General features: G+C 43.2%; 2 protein-coding genes across 2 annotated transcripts; one reads left to right on the top strand and one right to left on the bottom strand.

Annotated features, from left to right (window-relative positions):
• Window positions 1-25872, bottom strand: LOC311098727 (receptor-interacting serine/threonine-protein kinase 2-like). Its single transcript, XM_084139265.1, has 11 exons — window positions 25309-25872; window positions 24722-24875; window positions 23477-23632; window positions 21575-21732; window positions 20598-20647; window positions 20090-20251; window positions 19119-19204; window positions 18598-18705; window positions 8017-8113; window positions 7331-7537; window positions 1-1282 (listed from the first exon to the last, which is right to left on the bottom strand). Exons 1-11 carry the CDS (start codon window positions 25503-25505, stop codon window positions 897-899), a joined length of 1761 nt encoding a protein of 586 aa, XP_083995391.1. The 5' UTR covers window positions 25506-25872; the 3' UTR covers window positions 1-896.
• LOC311098726 (Y+L amino acid transporter 2-like) lies at window positions 8997-9604 on the top strand. The gene is made up of 2 exons (XM_084139264.1): window positions 8997-9172; window positions 9385-9604. Exons 1-2 carry the CDS (start codon window positions 9029-9031, stop codon window positions 9583-9585), a joined length of 345 nt encoding a protein of 114 aa, XP_083995390.1. The 5' UTR covers window positions 8997-9028; the 3' UTR covers window positions 9586-9604.

Raw genomic sequence — 25872 nt, 5'->3', positions numbered from 1 at the left:
AAAGTGCACAGTCTTTATAAGAGAAATAAAACATGTCTTGGAAAGGCAGTGGTAAAGAAATACTCAAAATACAATGATATAAGTGACATTTTTTGACAAACAAAAGGGAATGGGGGTTGATCCAGTTGAGACCTAGCAACAGTAACCTCAAACGGCAGAACTCCAGTCGAGTATCTTATCGGACCTGGAGAGCTACAGATGAGTCTAAACTGTCCACTCCAAAAAGAGTAAAACCAGAGCCATAGGTGAGTATGATGTTACAGTCTGTCTGGATATATTTCTCTGGATAAAACAGTGCAGAGGGGAGACAACAGAAAGACAAATAGAATAACTCAAACTCAGGCCCTGTAGCCCAATCACTCAGAACAAAGGGAATGTTTTGAAAGAACCAAATTATTTACCAGACAAAATAAATAAAATACATAAAATCCATAACATAAATTATTCAAAGCCTGGATTAAATACTAACGGATATTGATTGTTATTCCCAACCCATCCTCTGCTTTTTAGAGAACAGGGGAATTTTTGTGAAGATGATATGGTTTTGTTTTTCAAAAGGTAGCTTTACCTTCAAGTCCTTTCACTCAACAGTTTGATGAACAGTAGCAACATACAGTATTGCTCTGTGTGAGTGGGCAGGCAAGTAGGTACCATCATGAGCAATGTGAGACACAGCTGGGCTTTACCATCCCCCACTAAAGTAAAAGTTCACAGTCAAAACCCAGGGTCGTATTCATTAGGGCACACTGTAGCAAAGAATTGTGCAAAGGAAAACGTTCAGGTAGTCCATTGGTTTTCTTCCATTTGCTGCCTAATGAAAACGACCCAGGACTAAAAGACAGTAGGGTCTTTTTCCACCGCCTACAGTAGCTCAATGAGCTAAGTCTTTTACAGTCCTAGTAATTCCTTGGGTTGTTGTAGGACACAGAGAGCGGGGGTGCGCTGGGGTTTGGCGCGGCCACAAGGGAGCTGACCTCTGGGGGGTATGGCTGCAGGCCCAGTTGCTTGTTGTCCTGAAGTCTGCGGACCACCACACGGCAGAAGTCCTCGCTGTGACGGTGGCAGGTGTCAAGGAGCTGGCGGACCTTGGCAGTGCGCGTGGCCCGGTTCACCACCAGCTCGTAGTCCTCGCGCATCAGGAGAGAGCACGCCAGCAGGGCGTCCAGGCTCTGGTTCAGGCAGGCCTCCGTCATCTGGGAGACAATCTCCTCGCGACGTGCCGCGATCCAGCGTGCCACGGGGCCCAGCGTGGGGCCGAGGGGGTCCGATGACAGGTTGAATCCTGGAGAAGGTGGGGGTCAAAGTAGGTATTAGATGAGAGGTAATAGTACAGTGCCTTCAGAAAGTATTCACACCTAGACTTTTTCTACATTTTGTTGTGTTACAGCCTGAATTTAAAATGGATTACATTTAGATTTGGTCTCACAGATCTACACACAATTCCTCATAATGTCAAATTGGAATTTCGTTTTTTTTACATTTTTACAAATTAATAAAAAAAATGAAAAGCTGAAATTTCTTGAGTCAATAAGTATTCAACCCCTTTGTTATGGCATGCATAAATAAGTTCTGGAGTAAACATTTGCTTAACATGTCACATAATAAGTTGCATGGACTCACTCGGTGTTCAGTAATAGTGGTTAACATGATCTGAATGACTACCCCATCTCTGTACCTCACACATAATTATCTGTAAGGTCCCTCAGCCGAGTAGTGAATTTCAAGCACAGATTCAACCACAAAGACCAGTAAAGTTTTCCAATGCCTCTCAAAGTAGGGCATCTATTGGTAGATGGGAGGGAAAAAAAGAACAAAGTAGACACTGAATATCCCTTTGAGCAAGGTGAAGTTATTACTTACACTGTGGATGGTGTATCAATACCCTGAGTCACTACAAAGTCCTTCCTAACTCAGTTGCCAGAGAGTTAGGAAACCGCTCAGTGATTTCACCATAAGGCCAATGATGATTTGAAAACAGTTACAGTTTAATGGCTGTGATAGGAGAAAACTGAGGATGGATCAACAACATTGTAGTTACTTCACAATAATAACCTAATTGACAGAGTGAAAAGAAGGAAGCCTGTACAGAATACAAATATTCCAAAACATGCATCCTGTTTGCAACCAGGCACTAACGTAATACTGCAAAAAATGTGGCAAAGCAATTATATTTTTGTCCTGAATACAAAGTGCAATGTTTGTGGCAAATCCAATACAACACATTACTGAGTACCACTCTCCATATTTTCAAGCATAGTGGTGGCTGCATCATGTTATGTGTATGCTTGTAATCGTTAAGGACTGGGGAGTTTTTCAGGATAAAAAATAAACGGAATGGAGCAAAACACAGGCAAAATTCTAGAGGAAAACCTGGTTCAGTCTGCTTTCCACCAGACACTGGCAGATTAATTCACCTTTCAGCAGGACAACCTAAAACACAAGGCCAAATCTACATTGGAGTTGCTTACCGAGAAGACAGTGAATGTTCCTGAGTGGCAGAGTTACAGTTTTGACTTAAATCTACTAGAAAATCTATGGCAAGACCTGAAAGGGGTTGTTTAGCAATGATCAACATCCAATTTATCAGAGCTTGAAGAATAATGGGCAAATGTTGCACAATCCAGGTGTGGAAAGCTCTTAGAGACTTACCCAGAAAGACTCACAGCTGTAATCGTTGCAAAAGGTGCTGAACCCCGCCCTGTGCAACTGGGTTCTGGACTTCCTGACGGGCCGCCCCTAGGTGGCGAAGGTAGGAAACAACACCTCCGCTATGCTGATCCTCAACACAGGGGCCCCACAAGGGTGCATGCTCACCCCCCCCCCCCCCCTTGTACTCCCTGTTCACCCATGACTGCATGGCCATGCACGCCTCCAACTCAATCATCAAGTTTGCAGACGACACAACAGAGACAGCCTACAGGGAGGAGGTGAGGGTCAACAAAATAACCTCTCCTTCAACGTCAACAAAAATGAAGGAACTGATCGTGGACTTCAGGAGACAGCAGAGGGAGCACGCCCCCATCCACATCAACGGGGCCGCAGTGGAGAAGGTGAAAAGCTTCAAGTTCCTCGGCATACACATCACTGACAATCTGAAATGGTCCACCCACACAGACAATGTGGTGAAGAAGGCGTAACAGCGCCTCTTCAACCTCAGGAGGCTGAAAAAATGTGGCTTGGCCCCTAAGACCCTCACAAACTTTTACAGATGCACCATTGAGAGCATCCTGTCGGGCTGTATCACCGGCTGGTACCACTGGGCTCTCCAGAGGGTGGTGCAGTCTGCCCAACGCATCACCGGGGGCACACTGCCTGCCCTCCAGGACACCTACAGCTCAGGAAGGCCAATGTCACAGGAAGGCCGAAAAGATCATCAAGGACATCAACCACCCGAGCCATGGCCTGTTCACCCCACTATCATCCAGAAGGCAAGGTCAATACAGATGCATCAAAGCTGGGACCGAGAGACTGAAAAACAGCTTCTATCTCAAGGCCATCAGACTGTTAAATAGCCATCACTTGCTGGCCTCCACCCAGTACCCTGTCCTGAACTTAGTCACGGTCACTAGCCGTCTACCACCCGGTTACCCAACCCTGCACCTTAGAGGCTGCTGCTCTATGTACATAGACATGGAATCATTGGCCACTTTAATAATGGAACACTGGTTACTTTAATAATGTTTACATACTGTTTTACTCATTTCACATGTATATACTGTATTCTAGTCAATGCAATTTGAAATAATAGTATATACAGTATACAGCAATAGTTGACTTAGGTAAATGTGATATTTATTTATATTACAATTTGTATATATATTACACATACATACAGTTGAAGTCGGAAGTTTACATACACCTTAGCCAAATACATTTAAACTAAGTTTTTCACGATTCCTGACATTTAATCCTAGTACAAATTCCCTGTCTTAGGTCAGTTAGGATCACCACTTTATTTTAAGAATGTGAAATGTCAGAATAATAGTAGAGAGAATAATTTATTTCAGCTTTTATTTCTTTCATCACATTCCCAGTGGGTCAGAAGTTTACATACACTCAATTAGTAGTTGGTAGCATTGCCTTTAAATTGTTTAATTTGGGTCAAACGTTTCGGGTAGCCTTCCACAAGCTTCCCACAATAAATTGGGTGAATTTTGGCCCATTCCTCCTGACAGAGCTGGTGTAACTGAGTCAGGTTTGTAGGCCTCCTTGCTCGCACATGCTTTTTCAGTTCTGCCCACACATTTTCTATAGGATTGAGGTCAGGGCTTTGTGATGGCCACTCAAATACCTTGACTTTGTTGTCCTTAAGCCATTTTGGCACAACTTTGGAAGTATGCTTGGGGTCATTGTCTATTTGGAAGACCCATTTGCGACCAAGCTTTAACTTCCTGACTGATGTCTTGAGATGTTACTTCAATATATCCACATAATTTTCCTTCCTCATGATGCCATCTATTTTGTGAAATGCACCAGTCCCTCCTGCAGCAAAGCACCCCTACAGCATGATGCTGCCACCCCCGTGCTTCACGGTTGGGATGGTGTTCTTTGGCTTGCAAGCTGCCCCCTTTTTCCTCCAAACATAACGATGGTCATTATGGCCAAACAGTTATATTTTTGTTTCATCAGACCAGAGGACATTTCTCCAAAAAGTACAATCTTTGTCCCCATGTGCAGTTGCAAACCGTAGTCTGGCTTTTTTATGGCGGTTTTGGAGCAGTGGCTTCTTCCTTGCTGAGCGGCCTTTCAGGTTATGTCGATATAGGACTCGTTTTACTGTGGATAGAGATACTTTTGTACCTGTTTCCTCCAGCATCTTCACAAGGTCCTTTGCTGTTGTTCTGGGATTGATTTGCACTTTTTGCACCAAAGTACGTTCATCTCTAGGAGACAGAACGCGTCTCCTTCCTGAGCGGTATGACGGCTGCGTGGTCCCATGGTATTTATACTTGCGTACTATTGTTTGTACAGATGAACGTGGTACCTTCAGGCGTTTGGAAATTGCTCCCAAGGATGAACCACACCTTGTGGAGGTCTACAATTCTTTTTCTGAGTTCTTGGCTGATTTCTTTTGATTTTCCAATGATGTCAAGCAAAGAGGCACTGAGTTTGAAGGTAGGCCTTGAAATACATCCACAGGTACACCTCCAATTGACTCAAATGATGTCAATTAGCCTATCAGAAGCTTCTAAAGCCATGACATCATTTTCTGGAATTTTCCAAGCTATTTAAAGGCACAGTCAACTTAGTGCATGTAAACTTCTGACCCACTGGAATTGTGATACAGTGAATTATAAGTGAAATAATCTGTCTGTAAACAATTGTTGGAAAAATTACTTGTGTCATGCACAAAGTAGATGTCCTAACCGACTTGCCAAAACGATAGTTTGTTAACAAGACATTTGTGGAGTGGTTGAAAAATGAGTTTTAATGACTCCAACCTAAGTGTATGTAGACTTCCGACTTAGTGATCCAATTGACATTTTAGTCATTTAGCAGACGCTCTTATCCAGAGCGACTTACAATTAGTGAGTGCATGCATTTTTCATACTGGACCCCCGTGGGACTTCAACTGTACATACAGTTCATTCGGAAAGTATTCAGACCACTTCCCTTTTTCCACATTTTGTCACGTTACAGCGTTATTCTAAAATTGATTAAATACATTTTATTCCGCAACCTACACACAATACCCCATAATGACAAAGCGAAAACAGTTTTGTTTTTTTGTGCAAATGTATTTACAAAAATTATAAACAGAAACACTTTATTTACATAAGTATTCAGACCCTTTGCTATGAGACTTGAAATTGAGCTCAGGTGCATCCTGTTTCCATTGATCATCCTTGAGATGTTTCTACAACTTGATTGGAGTCCACCTGTGGTAAATTAAATTGATTGAACATTATTTGGAAAGGCACACACCTATCTATATAAGGTCCCACAGTTGACAGTGCATGTCAGAGCAAAAATCAAGCTATGAGGTCGAAGGAATTGTCTGTAGAGCTCCGAGACAGGATTGTGTTGAGGCACAGATCTGGGGAAGGGTCCCAAAAAATGTCTGCAGCATTGAAGGTCCCCAAGAACACAGTGGCCTCCATCATTCTTAAATGGAAGAAGTTTGGAACCACCAAGACTCTTCCTAGAGCTGGCTGCCCGGCCAAACTGAGCAATCGAGGGAGAAGGGCCTTGGTCAGGGAGGTGACCAAGAACCCGATGGTCACGGCAGGGACTGGGAGACTAGTCAGGATCAAGGGAAAGATGAGGTCCTTGATGAAAACCTGCTCCAGAGCACTCAGGACCTCAGACTGGGTCGAAGTTCACCTTCCAACAGAACAACGACCCTAAGCACACAGCCAAGTCAACGCAAGAGTGGCTTCGGGACAAGTCTCTGAATGTCCTTGAGTGGCCCAGACAGAGCCCGGACTTGAACCCGATCGAACATCTCTGGAGAGACCTGAAACAGCTGTGCAGCAACGCTCCCCATCCAACCTGACAGAGCTTGAGAGGATCTGCAGATTAGAATGGGAGAAACTCCCCAAATACAGGTGTGCACAGCTTGTAGCGTCAGAAGATTTGAGGCTGTAATCGCTGCCAAAGGTACTTCAACAAAGTACTGAGTAAAGGGTCTGAATACTTATGTAAATGTAATATTTCAGTTATTTATTTTTAATAAATTTGCAAAAATTTATAAAAACCAGATTTTGCTTTGTCATTATGGGGTATTGTGTGTAGATTGATGAGGGGAAAAAACAATTCAATCCATTATAGAATAAGGCTGTAACGTAACAAAATGTGGAAAAAGTTAAGGGCTCTGAATACTTTCCGAATGCAGTGTACATACATACTGAACAAAAATATAAACGCAACATGCAACAATTTCAAAGATTTTACTGAGTTACACTTCATAGAAGGAAATCAGTCAATTTAAATAAATAAATTAGGCCCTATTCTATGGATTTCACATGACTGGGCAGGGGTGCAGCCATGGGTGGGCCTGGGAGGGCATAGGCCCACCCACTGGGCAGCCAGGGCCAATCACTGGGGAGCCAGGCCCAGCCAATCAGAATTCGTTTTTCTCCACAAAAGGCCTTTATTACAGACAGAAATACTCCTCAGCATTTCTAAAAACATGTTTTCACTTTGTCATTATGGGGTATTGTGTGTAGATGGGTGAGAAAAAAATATATTTAATCAATTTTGAATTCAGGCTGTAACACAACAAAATGGTGTATAACTCAAGGGGTATGAATACTTTCTGAAGGCACTGTAGGTAGTGAGACTAGGAGGGTGTAATGTTAGTTTTGATTTGGTTGTGAACTTCTATTACCTGGTTGTGGTTGGTATGGCTGTGGCTTCAGGGTGAGGTTGTCCAGGTGCGTCACACACTCCGTCTCAGGCAGGCCCGGTTTGAGGGGAATATTGAGGTTTTCCAGGGGCCTGGCACTGTGGGGGTAGTCATTGAAGTTGTTGCCCTGTAGGGTCTGCTCTCTGAGGGGCCCCAGGGTGTGGGACATGAATGACATGGGGGATACTTCTAGGAGGGATGAGTGTCAATCAGAGGAGGCTCCTCCAGGGAAGAAGAGGAGGATATTTCTCCTCATTAACTTACATTTTACATTTTAGTCATTTATTAAACGCTCTTATCCAGAGCGACTTACAGTTAGTGAGTGCATACATTCTTTTATTTTTCATACTGGCCCCCCGTGGGAATCGAACTGGCCACCCTGCCGGCCATTCCCTCCCCTACCCTGGACCAATTGTGCGCCGCCCCATGGGTCTCCCGGTCGCGGCCGGCTACGACAGAGCCTGGATTCGAACCAGGATCTCTAGTGGCACAGCTAGCACTGCGATGCAGTGCCTTAGACTACTGCGCCACTCGGATGTATCTATTCAGTCTTTTCAAAAGAGAAGAGTATACAACATATATAACGCAGCAACAGACTAGTACTCAGGAAACTCTTCAGCTGTCAATTGCAGCTGTCAATCACAGTCCAGGAAAGGAGGTAGGCTTACCTTTAGAAGGCGGGGCATTGGTGCTAGTGAGGGAGCTCGGTCGGGAGATGTCAGTGTCCTGGGAGGAGCAAGACCCAGAGCCAGAGCTGGAGTTTCCCTAAGGCAGTGAGAGAAGGACTGTATGACAATATGAAAATCTGGATACCGCTCAAACCTACTACAGTATATAACACATTGCCGTTGTTAGAATCTTAATATCACAAACAGAACTGGAGTTATAACCAGTTTTAGGAGGGCATGTCGTTTTTCAAATTGATTTTCCCCTGTTGACCCTCCTTCTCCCGACAGTAGGGCCTGCACCGCTCCTTCTCCCGACAATGGAAGGTGCCATGCCCAGTTGATAATCATCCCAATAAATGCTTTGAAACGGAACCTAAACTGTACCGAAACAAATTTCACACATACACTGAGTGCACAAAACATTAGGAACACCTTTCTAATATTGAGTTGTTCCCCCTTTTGCCCTCAGAACAGCCTCAATTCGTTGTGGCATTGACTCTACAAGGTGTCGAAAGTGTTCCATAGGGATAATGGCCCCTCTCTCTCCATCTTTCTCTCTGTCCCCCCTCTCTCTCTCTCAATTCCTCTCTCTGTACCCCTCTCTCTCCATTCCTTTCTCTGTTCCCCCTCCCTCTCCATCCCTCTCTCTGTCCCCTCTCTCTCCATCTTTCTCTCTGTCCCCCCTCTCTCTGTCCCCCCTCTCTCTCCATCCCTCTCTCTGTCCCCCATCTCCCTCTCCTCTCTCTCTCCATGATCCAGGCGGAGCACTACACACCTGTGCCCGCCCTAATATTCAACGTGAGTGACATCACATCTTAGAGCATAATGCTCTCTTTTGATATCTACTGTATAGTATATCTCTTAGGTCACAGGTGCGTGCCATGGCCCACCTAAAGCAACCCAAAAGGAATCTATGATCTATCTTTAGAAAAACACTGGTCTATGGGGCATTCAGATCAGACCCACAGTAGAACGTCACTGATCCCTGGGTTGTGTGTTCTTGCAGGGGTTGATGGGCTTGATCTTCCTGTGTGTGGAGGACGTGTTCCAGCTCATCAACTACTTCAGCTTCAGCTACTGGCTCTACGTGGGCCTGTCTGTGGCCGGCCTCATCTATCTGCGCTTCACTCAGCCAGACAGACACAGACCCGTTAAGGTAATGTTAGAAAGATTGGTGTCTGAGTTTGAGTCTGTGTGTTTGATTGACTTGTCTCTCTCTCTTTTTATTTCTGTCTCACTCTCTCACACACATACAGACAGATGAGAGAGGGATGCCAATGGATGAGTAAACTTGCATCTGCATAGTTGTGTATCATCACCATAGTTTGACCTGCTGTATCCTGGCTAACCATTGGCTCCTCTCCACAGCTCTCCCTGTTCTTTCCCTTCGTTTACTGCCTGTGCAGTCTGTTCCTGGTCATCGTCCCTCTATACGGAGACACCATTAACTCCCTCATAGGGATCGGCATCGCCCTGTCTGGAGTGCCTGTCTACTACGTGGCCATATACCTGCCTGAAGACAGGAGGCCCAAGTTTATAGGCAGACTAAATGGTAAGGATCAGAGCTAGAGACACACAGACACAGGGCTGGTTTCCCGGAGCCATTTTAACACTACTTCTGGACTTGAAAGCATGCTAAATGGAATTATTTTTTTGAAAGTGCTTTTTAGTCCAGGAGTTTGTCAAACCGTCCCCCATTTTTGCAGAACATTACTGTAACATATTAATATGCATTATAGCTAGAAAGTAACTGTCTTGGAAGTTTTGTGATTTTCAATTCTAATTCTGCCATTTAATGTATGAAGAAATAGGATTTCAATTTGTGTGTAGCAGACTGGTGTGTCCACACCTTTTCATGTGTTGAGGATTCATATGTTTAAGAATGAAAAGTTGAAAGTGTGACCGAAAAATCTAAAGATGTTGTATCTTTTTAGAAGCATGTTAGTAAAGGGTGCTAAGGTGGAAGTCTGTAGGAACGCCTGAGTTTATTGGGTGGTTGATAAACAAAGAGTGCCACTGTAGGCAAGAGACAGTTAGATATACACTGAGTGTACAAAACATTAGGAACATCTTCCTAATATTGAGTTGCACCCCCTTTCCCCCTCAGAACAGTCTCAATTCGCCGCGGCATGGACTCTACAAGGTGTCGAAAGCGTTCCACAGGGATGCTGGCCCATGTTGACTCAAATGCTCAGTGTTGTGTCAAGTTGGCTGGATGTGCTTTGGATGGTGGACTATTCTTGATACACACAGAAAACTGTTGAGTGTGAAAAACCCAGCAGCATTGTAGTTCTTGACACACACAAACCAGTGCGTCTGGCACCTACTGCCATATCCCGTTCAAAGGCACTTAAATCGTTTGCCTTGCCCATTCACCCTCTGAATGGCACACATACACAATCCATGTCTCAATTGTCTCAAGGCTTGAATATCCTTCTTTGTCCTGTCTCCACCCATTCAACTACACTGATTAAAGTAGATTTAACAAGTGACATCAATAACGAATCATAGCTTTCACCTGATCAGTCTATGTCATGGAAAGAGCAGGTGTTCCTAATGCTTTGTATGGGTGGTTGAAATTAATATTTGATTAGACACATTTTATTTGACATTGTTTCAATGTTGATAGTAAAATGGTTTGAATCAATGCCATTGTTTCAACGTCATGCCATCAACCTAAATAAAGAGGTATATTGAAATAAAACGAGAAGCCAGAGTCCAACAACTCCTGCCTGAACAGTGACTCCTACTGGTATATGAGGGGTAATGCACTTCAGTTAGAACGGGTCTACCATCCAGGAGTCTACCATCCAGATGCCTACCTCTATAAAAACCTGCTTAGCTGTGTATGTTTCAGCCTTAGCTATCATGTCAACACACTTAGACATTGATCAGCTTCCATACTAATTTGCATAGACTACCTAAATAAATGTTGAATAGTTGAAAGTAACAAACTTTTCTTACACAAGCTGTATGTGAAAAGTACATTCGGAGTGAGGTTGGGTTTATGTAGGCTACATCGATTTCTGATTTGCCCAACAAAGGACACCATCATTTATACTGTCATTCATCCATGGTTGATTGGATCTTTGGAAGTAGTTACCATTAGCCCTATAAATAGGATGCCAAATTCATGATATTAATAATACACTTTTACCTTTGGATATTGTCTTGTGTATGAAGGAGGTTGGTCGATTTCAAATGTAATCTAAAAGTACATTTTGTTACATTACAGCCTCATTCTAAAATTGATTAAATTGTTTTACAAATGTATAAAATAAACTCCAAGCGGGCAGTCATGTGCCTTTTACTGAGGAGTGGCTTCAGTCTGGCCACTCTACCATAAATGCCTGATTGGTGGGATCTCCAGAGATGGTTGTCCTTCTGGAAAGTTCTCCCATCTCCACAGAGGAACTCTGGAGCTCTGTCAGAGTGACCATCGGGTTCTTGGTCACCTCCCTGACCAAGGCCCTTCTCCCGCAATTGCTCAGTTTGGCCGGGCGGCCAGCTCTAGGAAGAGTCTTGTCTTCTTGGGGACATTCAATGCTGCAGACATTTTTTGGTACCATTCCACAGATCTGTGCCTCGACACAATCCTGTCTCTGCGCTCTACGGACAATTCCTTCGACCTCACGGATTGGTTTTTGCTCTGACATGCACTGTCAACTGTGGGACCTTATATAGACAGGTGTGTGCCTTTCCAAATCATGTCCAATCACTAATATATAAAAAGACAATAACCAAAGGTAAAAGTGTATTATTAATATCATGAATTTTGGCATCCTATTTATAGAGCTAATGGTAACTACTTATACAATTCCAAAGATCCAATCAACCATGGATGAATGATAGTACACGTTGAAATTATGGTGTCCTTTGTTGGGGAAATCAGATGTCAATGTAGCATACATAAACCCAACCTCACTCAGAATTGACTTTCACATACAGCTTGTGTAAGAAAAGTTTGTTACTTTCAACTATTCAACGTTTATTTAGGTAGTCTATGCAAATGAGTACGGAAGCTGATCAATCTCTGAATGTGTTGACATGATAACTCAGCTGAATCGAACACAGCTTGTTTCGAAAGCTAAGCAGGGTACATAGAGGTCGGCATCTGGACGGGAGACTTGTTCTCACTGAAGTGCATTACCCCTCATATACCAGTAGGAGTCACTGTTCAGGCTGGACTGTGGCTTCACATTTTACTTTAATATACCTCTTTATTTAGGTTGATGGCATGACGTTGAAACAATGACTGATTCAAACATACAATTTTACTATGAACATTTAAACAAAGGTCAAATAACATGTCTAATCATTTATGAAATGTAACATAATTTCAACCACCCAACATACACTGCTCAAAAAAATTAAGGGAACACTAAAATAACACATCCTAGATCTGAATGAATGAAATAATCTTATTAAATACTTTTTTCTTTACATAGTTGAATGTGCTGACAACAAAATCACACAAAAATGATCAATGGAAATCAAATGTATCAACCCATGGAGGTCTGGATTTGGAGTCACACTCAAAATTAAAGTGGAAAACCACACTACAGGCTGATCCAACTTTGATGTAGTGTCCTTAAAACAAGTCAAAATGAGGCTCAGTAGTGTGTGTGGCCTCCACATGCCTGTATGACCTCCCTACAACGCCTGGGCATGCTCTTGATGAGGTGGCGGATGGTCTCCTGAGGGATCTCCTCCCAGACCTGGACTAAAGCATCCGCCAACTCCTGGACAGTCTGTGGTGCAACGTGGCGTTGGTGGATGGAGCGAGACATGATGTCCCAGATGTGTTCAATTGGATTCAGGACTGGGGAACGGGCGGGCCAGTCCATAGCATCAATGCCTTCCTCTTGCAGGAACTGCTGACACACTCCAGCCACATGAGGTCTAGCATTGTCTTGCATTAGGAGGAACCCAGGGCCAACCGCACCAGCATATGGTCTCACAAAGGGTCTGAGGATCTCATCTCGGTACCTAATGGCAGTCAGGCTACCTCTGGCGAGCACATGGAGGGCTATGCGGCCCCCCAAAGAAATGCCACCCCACACCATGACTGACCCACCGCCAAACCGGTCATGCTGGAGGACGTTGCAGGCAGCAGAACGTTCTCCACGGCGTCTCCAGACTCTGTCACATGTGCTCAGTGTGAACCTGCTTTCATCTATGAAGAGCACAGGGCGCCAGTGGCGAATTTGCCAATCTTGTTGTTCTCTGGCAAATGCCAAACGTCCTGCACGGTGTTGGGCTATAAGCACAACCCCCACCTGTGGACGTCGGGCCCTCATACCACCCTCATGGAGTCTGTTTCTGACCGTTTGAGCAGACACATGCACATTTGTGGCCTGCTGGAGGTCATTTTGCAGGGCTCTGGCAGTGCTCCTCCTGCTCCTCCTTGCACAAAGGCGGAGGTAGCGGTCCTGCTGCTGGGTTGTTGCCCTCCCACGGCCTCCTCCACGTCTCCTGATGTACTGGCCTCTCTCCTGGTAGCGCCTCCATGCTCTGGACACTACGCTGACAGACACAGCAAACCTTCTTGACACAGCTCGCATTGATGTGCCATCCTGGATGAGCTGCACTACCTGAGCCACTTGTGTGGGTTGTAGACTCCGTCTCATGCTACCACTAGAGTGAAAGCACCGCCAGCATTCAAAAGTGACCAAAACTTCAGCCAGGAAGCATAGGAACTGAGAAGTGGTCTGTGGTCACCACCTGCAGAACCACTCCTTTATTTGGGGTGTCTTGCTAATTGCCTATAATTTCCACCTGTTGTCTATTCCAATTTGCACAACAGCATGTGAAATGTATTGTCAATCAGTGTTGCTTCCTAAGTGGACAGTTTGATTTCACAGAAGTGTGATTGACTTGGAGTTACATTGTGTTGTTTAAGTGTTCCCTTTATTTTTTTGAGCAGTGTATATTGAATATAGGATGAAAAAAAAAAGATCTACGCAATTTCAAAGTATACATAGTTCTGATGATTAGGTAGCAATTAGATTGACTTATCCTGACTAACAGGTTGTTACATCAATGTATTTAAGTTTAACCCTCATTTCAATGTTTACAACGCTGGTTGAAATATGAGGAAAACAGTACTGGTTGATGACTTTGTTCAAATCCAATGTATTTTCCACATTGATTCGACATCACAATACATTGCCAAATTACATTAAACAACATTGATTCAACCAGTGTGTGCCCAGTGGGGAGATTGTTAGCTAGCTCTGGTCCAGGGCGTTGAGCAAGCCTCGACGTTGAGCCAACACTGGGACGTTCAAAGTTTCCCCATATTAGCCGCTCCTCCGTAGCTAGCCTATCTAGCTAGCATATAATTATGTAATTCAGTGAAGTAATGATAGGCCTACTAATATCTTAAACATATTATATTATATCATGATACCCAGCACTTCAAAACAAGCCTCCTCCATGTCCACCCCTCTCTCGCGCCCTCTCCCCACCCTGCAAAATTTCAGTCGCATCTCGCGCCATACACTCGCTGTCCATCAAGCATGTGAACAACTCGCTTGCCCGGTCCATAGAATGCTGCTCTATTTGCACTGATTGGAGTAATTTAATGAGCTAAATGTAAAACCGATGTCGATTTCAGAAGTAAAAAAACTAACAGTAAGGAACAATATAAAACCGGTACCTTTTTTCCAGGTTCGATCCGGTTCGGAACAATGGAATGGAACAAAAAAAGTGGTTCGGTTCAGACCTAAAAGATTGGAAACTCATTTCAGTTCCAACCCCTGATACGCACACACACAAAGAAACCTGAGTCCTATACATAAGAGGCTAAAAATAACAGATCTTTATTACTGGTTAGACACTATACTGAGTTCCACATTGTTGATATTGTCATATTGACCTACAACTATTACAGATTTGTGGTTAGTTTATCACTGAAACCACTTCCACAACATTGTTGATATTTGTCTTTCCTCGCAATGTTTTAGGGGTGAAAAGTTCAGCGTGCTTGGCCCAGAGGATCACTTTAAGAGCGAACTGAAAGAACACCAAGTCCTGCCAAGTCCTACAGATGGGTACTGAAGCCTTTAGCCTACAGTGAATGCAGGGGTTAAAGGCCAAGAAAATCCCATGACTGAAACTTCAGTCGATCTCAGATCGATTGTCTGGGACCAAGTGAACTTCCCCTTTCATGTAAGAAAGTCATGACCATCATGCTTTTAGGGAAATAAGATAATTTTGTACATGTTTTAAACTGTGAGTTTGACCAATTTCAGTCCCCTTGCTTAGGGTGTTTGGGGTCCTCCCTGGGATCATTTTTATGTAGAAGGACTGAGAAGCTCAGTTCTGGTGACTTTTTAAAAGGACATTCTACTCCAAAATTAATGAAAATAAAATGATGCTGCCTCCAGAAATGGGCCCAATAACATATTGGTAAAAATAATATATATTTTAACATATTGGACCACGCATATAGCCTATGCATGGTCTATATTATCAGATGTGCTATTAGCAATAAGCACTATCACATATAGCCCAACTGATGAAGCATAGTAGCTAATAAAATGTACTAGTGATGCGCAGGGTGACTCATAACCCACAGTCCCCGCGGTTATATCCGGGCTACACTAATGTTTTCCTTTCATTATTTTAGGCTATCTGGCATTAGTGCGTCAGCCTAAGCTTTAGGGCCTAACTGTATGAGCGCCAAATAGCCTACACGCCAAGTGGTAAAAAAGGATTATATCAGTGCCGGCTATGTTATGTGTAATGACTGAGGCGATATACAAAATCGACAGTCACATGATGGGGACTTCAAATAGGCCTATGGCACGTCAAGGGAACTGTAGCCTACTGTTCAGATGGGTTAAATGTAAACTGAAATCTGGACACTAACTTTAGGCTCTAGGTCTATTACCTTAATATTAACTCCAGCAGAATGAAGTATTTCTCGCAGTAAAATGATATACCAAATGTAGGCAAACATTTTACTCGGGAACAGGAGTGGAGAAATATTATTGATTTATTTCAGCATTTCGCGAGAGAATGCGAATGAGCAGTTAGACAGCACCTCTACAGATGGTAGGTCTATATTTATCAGCATCATAAAAGCAGATAGTATTTCAACCACATTAAATATGCATCCAAGCCAAACTGAAATCTTAGAAACATGTTGGGTTGTTTTCACAGCTGGTCAAACTGATGTCAGTTGGACATTTTAAACAGAAAATCGTTCCTGGTCCCTAAACGTCTTTGCTCCAGGAAAGAAGCAGAGATGAGAGAGAAAACGTTACCGATGTCAACTCGATTGAAGCTTTCATTCTATCGATTTATGACATTATTCTGGTGAGCAACAGTTTATTTAGTCTTCTAGGGTAACATGTAATGACAGAAGATAAGCTGCATATATCTAATTATAGACAAGTTGACTAACAAATAGCCTACTAAAATGTTGGAAATTATTAGAAGAAACATATACATCTAAATAAGGCAAAAAAAGTCCTGCACCCCCTGTCAAAAAAATCGTTCCTACAGCGCATTTCTATATTAGCGGGTTAGGTTCGGGTGCAGGCCTCAGATTTTCACTTTTTCACACATAGGCCTAGTCGGGCGGTTGTGGATGGGTTATTAGCAATTGCGGGCGGGTGCCTGTGAACACTACAATGACCCGCGCACCACAAATGTACATAGGCTGAAGCATGGGGTTTGTCCATCTGCATTTACCCCATTGGACACAACATCCTGATTGTAATTATTATTTATTATTATTTTATTATAAATATGAATAAATTATTATTAATTATTATTCACTCGAAAAATGATATATATTTTTCTATTACAAAAGTATGTCATTAGCATTTTAAAAGCTCTGTTGTGCAGCTGCGCCTAAAGGAATCTACAGAGAATACATAGACGGTGCCAAAGGAGCATAGCGCAGTGTTGCAATATCGTTTTTCGTCACAAAAGAGGCGACTCCTTGTAATACGCTCTGGCATTCGACGCAGTTTTCTTCTACCTGGAGATTGAGACCGGACGTATCATTCCTTCCGCTGCCGTGTTGTTGCTTAGTTCCTTGATCTGATCTATAGGCTATATTGGCTATTTGTCAAAGTAGCCTATTTTACATTGATAACCAAACATAATCTCAGCGACTGTTCAAACAATAAACCAAACATTGTAGCCTTATAGAATACCCCCCAAATGTATTTTGTTTAGAAGTGATAACGTTATTCTACGCTAAAACAGACAACCGTGTGCTTTTTTTCTCTCTATGACAAAAAATGATGACATTCTATTTTTAGCTGATATGGGAGTGAATACATTGAAGCAGCACATCAAATTAAGATAATGTTGTAGGTTACTCTGGCAAGTATAATAACATTTTTCAGGGCATATTATTTAATTATAAATCTGATTATTTCACATAGAGATGTAGGAAGCTAAAAGGCTAGCTAGATTACAGTGTTTAGCCAACTTGCTAGCAAGGGTAGACAAGACAAGAGACTCTTCTTTTGCTTTCACCACAAATGAGAAGACGAACCCAAGAATCCACCCAAAAAGGTATTTTGTTTAGAAGTAATAACTAGCTATTGTGAAATAGTAGTGATTACAGGCCATTGTGAAATAGTAGATCCTGCTGTAGCCAACTAGCTAGCCATGTGACTTTTTCTCTGAGACCAAAACATGACGTTGTATTTTTAGCTGAAATGGGAATCAATACACAAGCAGCATATCAAACTGGGATAATGTTTTAGGTTACACCTGCAAGTACAAGAACATTTGCCAGGGCATATTTTTTAAAATTATAAATCTGATTATTTCACATGGAGATGTGGGAAGCTAAAAAGGCTAGCTAGCCAGGCTGCCAGCTAGCTACTACTAGCAAGGGAAGAGGACTCTTCCTTGTTGTTTACTAAATGAAAATACCAAATTTAAAATACTTTGCTATCACCCCCTTGTGAATGGGACTGGTGAGGATATCATGTTACCAAAAAGGTGTCCGCTACTCCACAAATTCCCACTCCACTCACGTGCACGCACGTAGATCAACGGAGCGGATCTTGAAGTAACCTTAAACCATGCTGGAAACTCCGGTTGTAAAACTGCATTTGTAAAACAATGACACACGCAATTGAAGAACAGAGAAATAAACGTGGTAGCATTGGAAAACTGGGATCCCCCAGAAAACTGCTTTCAAAAATGTTTTCCCGCGATTGCATTAGGAATTGTAGTGCATTGACTGCTTTCAGAATACGCTTCCCTCCTATGGCTCTCGCAACTTGAATGCGCCTCGAGAGGAATATTTATCTCGCATAAAACACACAACCTCAAGCCGACTAGGTAAACTATTCTACTATGGGGTTGTCCGATGTTGGAGTGTCAGCAACAATCATACATGTCAGTTCAGTGCACACTGAGTAACAGAGAAAATCACATATTTGAGAATACATTTGTATTCTGTCTGCATTAAGCTGTGTCATCTCCAAATCTACACCGATCTTAAAAACGACCTCTCCAGAATCTATATGACGGAAATGCATTGCAGTGACAGAGAACTTTATCCCCTGTGAATGGTGCTGTTTTAGAGGTCATTATACTCACTTGCCAGGGACTGGGGTTGTCCTTCAGAATGTTTAAAGACTTCTCCTCCTCCCTTCTCTTCTCACACGCCATGGGTGTGGCAGAGTAACAGCCTGCCCTCCTCATCAGCTAGAGAGAGAGGGGACGAGAAAGAGAGAGAAGATGATACATGCTGCTACAAACAGATGCAAATCACTGTGTGCATTTCCTTCCACCTCTAACGTTGAAGAATAAAGTAAAAGCAGGGGGTGCCGGATTATTTCTACCAAAATGTCAAGTCATCAATTTGTCTCTCTGTCCGTCATTTGTCGAGTCATCCATTTCAAGCCATATCACGAATCACGACGCTCCAAACCCTGGTCAGGTCTGATGTCATCAAATTTGTGCAACGAAAACCTTTTGCAATAGACACATACAGTGTTACTTGAGTCATACTGAATGACTTGGAACTCTGTATTGGCAAACGTATTTGCATGGTCAAACATTTCCTGCCAAACGTTTTCCTTGTGACCTGTGTACTGTACAGTCTCGCACTGACTGACCTTTGACTTCTTGACCTCCAGCACGGCCTCCAGGATGTCAATTTCATCAAACCTCCTCAGTATTGGCTCCAGCTCTTTCACACACACTGCACAAGACAGAGAGCGGCGGTTATGGCTCTATAGCTTTTAGGGCCAAATGTATACTTGCAACACCTACATAGATAATACATTGATGTCAATGGAATGACTATTCGAAACACTGCGTTAGACATGTTGATCAAGGGAGGTTTCAGCTCCAAGTAACAAGGTAAGGTGAGAGGGGCAGGTCCAGAATCAGCCAGAACCTTAACTAACCATTTGGGGTAGGAAAGCGCCAAACTGATCTGAGATCTGTGTCTAGGGGCAACTTCATCCCACGTTAAGGTAATAAGTTGAGGTCAAAAGTTGGAGGTCATGGCTCTTACAAAGGAGTTGAGGTCAAAGGTTAGAGCTTGCTAGCTAATATGATTTGAATGATGCAGCAACACCCGATCAGCAGCATCAGCTTTTTGGCCTGCCCCGGTTCCTAGAGTGAAGTGGACTGTGGTGTGAGGGGATGCAGAGGCTCGCCTCATAGGAGGCTTTTCCAGACTACTGCCGAGGTGTGGTGGTCTTACTGCTGCTTTTAGTCGCCGAAGCATCACCCAGGTCGGTGCTACACTTCTGGTAGCGGACGATCCAGCCTACCTATGAAGGAGGAGCTGTGAACGTCGAAGACGACGAGGTGCCCGATGAAGAGCTCCGGGGCCCATCTGTCAGATGTTCTCTACCTCCCTGCACCATCAATGCACTCTTCGCTCAAGATCCTACTTTTCCGAACTGCCTAGCATCTGAAGTTGTGGAAGACCATCGCCCAAGAACTCCCTTTTTTGTTTTAAGCGACTGAGATTCTACTTGTGATGAAAAGCGCTATATAAAATAAATAAATATATTATTATTATTATTATTATTATTATTATTATTATTATTATTATTATTATTATGTCCCTTACTGAGAAAGGAGGGCCGTTCGTCGGGGTTGGTGGTCCAGCCGCAGGTCATGAGGTTGATGAGTGTCTCCCTGCTGGGGATGTCCCCTGGCAGACTGTCCAGGCCCGTGTCAGGACGTGTCCCACGCAGTACGCTGAACATGATCTGCATGGGGTTGGTTGCCTCTGTACAGACAACAGAAATACAAATGCTCACTCAGTGTTTTAGTTCTGAATGAAGACTTAATATCACTTGAGGCTGGAAATCCCACCAACTTTATTTGGTCTTTGTTTTTCTTCTCTTCGAGCATGCAGAAGACCAGAAATGTTAGTTTAGTATACATCACTGACTACAAACACAGTGAGGTCATGTGGCTAATCTACATTATGGAAGCATATAGCTGACAAAATCAATTTTGAATGAAGCTTCCACAACAGTGAGATCATTAACATCCATAACTCTTATACAGTACTAATGTTTGCAAATGCAATGCTTTCTAACAGTAAAGAAAGCATCTACCCAATGAATTACCTTCAAATGGTATCCTCCTGGACAGCACCTCCCACATAATGATAGCGTAACTAAAACAGGAACATCAAGAAAAACACATACGTTAGATGAGTTGGCATTTCCCTTGAAGGGAGGAAGTCTTATAATACTAAGCCTATGTCATGAATTTCATTTCCTCAGTCTTACACCAACACATTTTCCAGTGACAAAATGACTGTTCATGTCCCAAAAGCCCCAGTGAATGTAAATCAGAGGTTAGGGGAAGTTGAAGGGCTAGTCTCATATCTCTTTTCTACATTTCCTTTTTCACATTTTCGATGTAACAAAGGGTTCATTTAATGGGGTGTTCATCTAGAAAGGGCAAGCTCCCTACAGACAATTACTGAGATGAAATTGAAGCTTAACACAAAGTACCTCACTGTTTGCTCCGGGAGGAATGTGGTGTGATTTACCGTAGGCTAAGTAATAAACGTGCCTTGAAGTACAGAGACTTCTCTTAAAGTGAAGTAAAAAATCCCTAGCTGGCTGACACACTTCTCCTCCTCTCCCTTTAAAAATATATGCTGGGAATGTTCTAGTTGTGTGTTGTAAAGTGGTGGATCACCACAGAAAGACTGCTCAACTCCCAGAGAAGCATCTTTTCTATTCAAATTTCATCCACATTTCAAATTGAGTTTCAACATAGGCTTTGGTCAAGGGAGTTATTGTCAGTCAATATTACTGCCTAAAAAATCCATTGAGTAGATCTGGGCAGGCTTTAAAATTACAAGCTGACTCATGAAGGCACCTTCAAGATAATGGTCTGAACAAAAGTTAATATTCTTCCTAGGTAGCCTGAATGTCATATCACTTCGCGCTTTAGCCTAGCGCTCGGTTTTTCATTGTCATGCCATACACATGACAGAGATGCTCGCTAAAGCACAAACAGATCTGGCAACGTGGCTAGGTCCTATAACTCAAACGCTGGTTCTGGTTGGCTGTTTAGCCTTCAGGCTCACCTGTAGATGTCGTGTTTGATGACTGCACCGCGGCTCTTGGAGGGTTCATACTCCTCGGGGGGCATGTAGATGATGGTTCCCCCCATCTCAGGTGGCTTGGATCCCGATCCTTTACTGATCGACAGCTGGCGCCACTTAGACAGGCCAAAGTCTGCTATCTGTACAAACATTTACATTACATTTTAGTCATTAAGCAGACGCTATTATCCAGAGCGACTTACAGTTAGTGCATTCATCTTAAGATAGCTAGGTGAGACAACCCCATATCACAGTCGTAGCTCTAGGTAAATGTTTCCTCAATAAAGAAGTTATCAACAAAGTCAGTGCTGGTAGGAAAAGACAAGTGTAAGCGTTTCTTTTTTATGGGGGGAATAAGACAGATTTCTTATTTAAAGATGATCTTTGAAGAGGTAGGGTTTCAGACGTTTTCAGAAGCTGGGCATGGACTCTGCTGTCATAGCATCAGGGGGAAACTGGTTACACCATTGGGGTGCCAGGACAGAGAAGAGCTTGGACTGGGCTGAGCGGGAGCTGCCCTCCCGTAGGGGTGGTGGGCCAAGAGACCAGGGGTGGCAGAACGGAGTACTCGGTGTAGACAACAGACAGAGAGCTGGGTTGTGTTCAGAAGGGCACACCATTACAAACCGTTTTGCAGTGAAAAGTGAAAATCAGTGTTCTTATGGGACATGTAGTCCAGGTAGTACCTACTCGTTTTGCACAACCCTGGACTTTCAAGGAGACACTGAGAATCAGACTGACCAAATATGTAGGCCTAGGCCAGGGGTCTCCAACCTTTTCTAGCATGAGAGCTACTTTCAAATTATAAAACATGTCGCGAGCTACTCTTGATATTTCGCTTTTCACTCTCAAAATTACAATTATTCATAGAGAAACAATGAAATGTAATATTCTGAGCCCATGTCATGCTTAAATCACATCAGAATACCATTTTTGAGGGCTGGAAGAATAACTAACACATTTAGATTTGAGTGTAATACCCCTTTAATTGCGCATTTTGCGAGAGAGGAATGTGCTGGTCTAGCGATGTTTTTTCTGCTGCATATGTCGCGACAGAGTTTGCAAACAAAAGCCCACCTGATTGATACAAATAAGCATGATATAATTCTGGCAGGTAAGCCTACTTTGCGGTTAACATTTAATTGAGGAGGGAAAGTCTTTCTGTCTACCCAGAAGACAGTTATCATTATCACTAACTGGCTACACAAAGTGAATGATAGACAAACGCGCACACAACACAGACTTACAGGGGCAATATTGCTAGAAATGAATTGTCAGATATTGTGTTACGTTTGACCTTATAAGCCAATTGTGGCTAACTAGGGGTGCAACAATGTCAATGTGGATTTGATTGAATAGTAGCCGGGAGCTTGCAGTGTCTGATACTTGTGAGATTAATACGACAGTTACGGTGGAACATGTGAAAAATACATTCACTTTCAGAATTGCTTGGCAAGCTACTCATAAGTGGGATGCGAACTACTGGTAGCTCACGATCGACCTGTTGGAGACCCCTGGCCTAGGCTATTTCTCAGTGACATTGGAAAGTGGAGTTTAAACACAACCAAATTAAATCTGGGCCAAGTTAAAAGACGTTAAAAGCCACATTTTCATACTAGTTGCCTAATAGGGATAGATTCAAATCAAATGTGGTTCATGCAGGAGGGTTGCTTTGGATAATGGAGTGCTGATTCATATTCTAACCCTCTCTCCTGACCACTTTTTCAGTGGGCCCAAACAGTTTAATTGGAACCGTGAAGACTAAACTGCCATACTAAATCTAATATAAATGTAACAAATTGCCTTTGCAAACAGGGATTCAGAGGACTTCATAATGTGAGTCCAAGCTTAGTGCGACTGAGGTTGACACACGCACGGACACACCTTGACATGAAACTCTCCGTCCAGCAGAATGTTCTGTGTCTTGAGGTCGTGGTGCAGGAGGGGTGGGGTCATGTTGTGTAGGAAGTTGACCCCCAGAGCTATCTCGTACAGGACACGCAGCCTCAACGACCAGGCCAGCAGTGGGTAAAGGTTATTCTACAGAGTGTGGGAGGAGAGAAGGGGAAAGAGTGAAAAAGATATCGTGTATACAGAGCGGAGAGTGGATCAAACGGGGAGGAAGAGAAAGTGAAGCGGTATTGTGGCGATTTCCCAGATGTGTTGTGTTCCGAAACCTACAGCCAACATTTCAACCCTGGATCGTTGGTTTCATCATCTAGCTACTAATACGCCTGCCCTGTCTTGTTATGGATAATATGGTGTCTAATCAACTGGTGCGTGAGAGAGACAATGTCAGTGCTATCGGTGTCTTGCCTGGCTCCACAGAGTCCTTGCTCCGGACAAACGCTACGCCACGCCCACAGACATCAGTTTCTTCTTGCGTGTCACACAGTGCGACCAAAACAAAGATCTACACACATGCAAGAGGAATTTCTCACACAATATTCAATATTATTAAGCAATAAGGTACGAGGGGGTGTGTTAAATGGCCAATATACCACGGCTAAGGGCTGTTCTTATGCACCACAACGCAGAGTGCCTGGATACAGCCCTTAGCCCTTGGCAATATACCACAAACCCCTGAGGTGCCTTATTGCTATTATAAACTGGTTACCAACGTAATTAGAGCAGTAAAAATTAATGTTTTGTCATACCCGTGGTTTACGGTCTGATATACCACGGCTGTCAGCCAATCAGCATTCAGGGCTCGAACCACCCAGTTTATAATATACAATACTGGCAGGTTTTTGGAGTCCCACAGCCGTTTATAATTTAATAATTATTCTGTATTGAGAACAAAGAAAGTATCGTCAAGTAAAGGTTAGTCAAAAATATCCTGATTACGGCTAGACAGCTGGCTATGCACGACCTCAGATGAGCTTTAGCGCTGCTGCTGAGGTTCGTGTTTACATGGCTAGCATTGTACCAACATTGTAGCACTTGCATTTCCTGTCATAGTAACAGCATAGCAGTAATCTGATACCAAAGCCTGAATTGTCAGTGGCTGCTTCTTCATTGAAAATAGTGTGGAACTCAGACTATAACTGTTTGAAACAGTTGGAGAAAAAAATGTAACCCCCTAGACTGATATGGCAAGAGTCTTGTGACTCAGTCCCGACTCCCTACCTCGTGAAGCAGCTGATCCAGAGAGCCATTGCTCATGTACTCGGTGACGATGCAGAAGAACTCGGCCTCATTACACACGCCAAAGATCTGGATGATGTAGTTGAACCTGGCCTTGTGGAGCACCTCCGCCTCCTTCAGCAGGCAATTCCTCTCCCTGCGAACACAGTCATGATTAGATAACCTTTTGACATTACTGTCATGGTGTCACAAGGATTGACATTCATATTGCTTCCTCATGTGTATAGAGAAAGCACATTTGAGTGATAGAAAATACATTTATTTCACTGTCTCCCATTCATAGGGGCACATAGCCAAGAGGCTTGTAATATCTAGCCTACTTCACCTCTAGCATGCATGAGAAGAAATCAAGGTTTCTACCACTGTTGCTGTTACTGATTGTTGACATAGTGTCATTGTCAGTCCTAAATTTAGACAGCAGCAGCATTCTGTAAGGAAATCACAGGGGCCTCTGGATACATGAGATCAAAATCAAAATCTAATTTGAGTAGGCAATGACTGATTCTAGTCAGATGAGATCTAATGGCATAGTCCTACTTAATCTGGTAGAATGATTTTAACAAAAATACCTTTCGCCAACAGGAGAATCCAATTTCAGGCACTTGATGGCAACGGTCGTCTGCCAATCGGAATGCTGTGCCATGAACACGGTTCCGAACCCACCTTTGCTCAGGTAATGCAAGTTCGTCAGCTTTTGATAGGGGATCACCGGTAGAGTGTTCGTGAGACAACAAAGGTTCACACAGCCCATGTGGTGCTGCTCCATAATTATTGTGAGCCTACAAAAAGGTGCTCTTTAAAAGGCTTGTTCTCTGCCTAAAAGAGAAAGCAGAATTGGGAGTTCCTGTTCCCGACGCAACGAAAAACCCCTTAGTGGAGTGACAGAGCAGAGCATCGATTAATTCATTATCCATCCAGAGTTAGCTACAATAGTTATCTCACTTTATGACATTTGACTCGCAGGCTTTATGAAATGCGCTCGCACTGCCAGTGTTCGTGAATGTAGACGTCAAAAAATTACAGTGACTTGAATTGTCGATAGAAAATGTACAGGCTGTTTACCTCTGTCAATGTGTCAAACTCTCTAGTGAGTAACGTACAACAACCTCTCCACACCAAAACAACCCCCGACT

The sequence above is a fragment of the Coregonus lavaretus genome (assembly GCF_964263955.1).
Source record: "Coregonus lavaretus genome assembly, chromosome: 23".
In the NCBI taxonomy this organism is placed as follows: domain Eukaryota; kingdom Metazoa; phylum Chordata; class Actinopteri; order Salmoniformes; family Salmonidae; genus Coregonus; species Coregonus lavaretus.
This window is presented reverse-complemented; position numbering and strand designations above follow the sequence as displayed.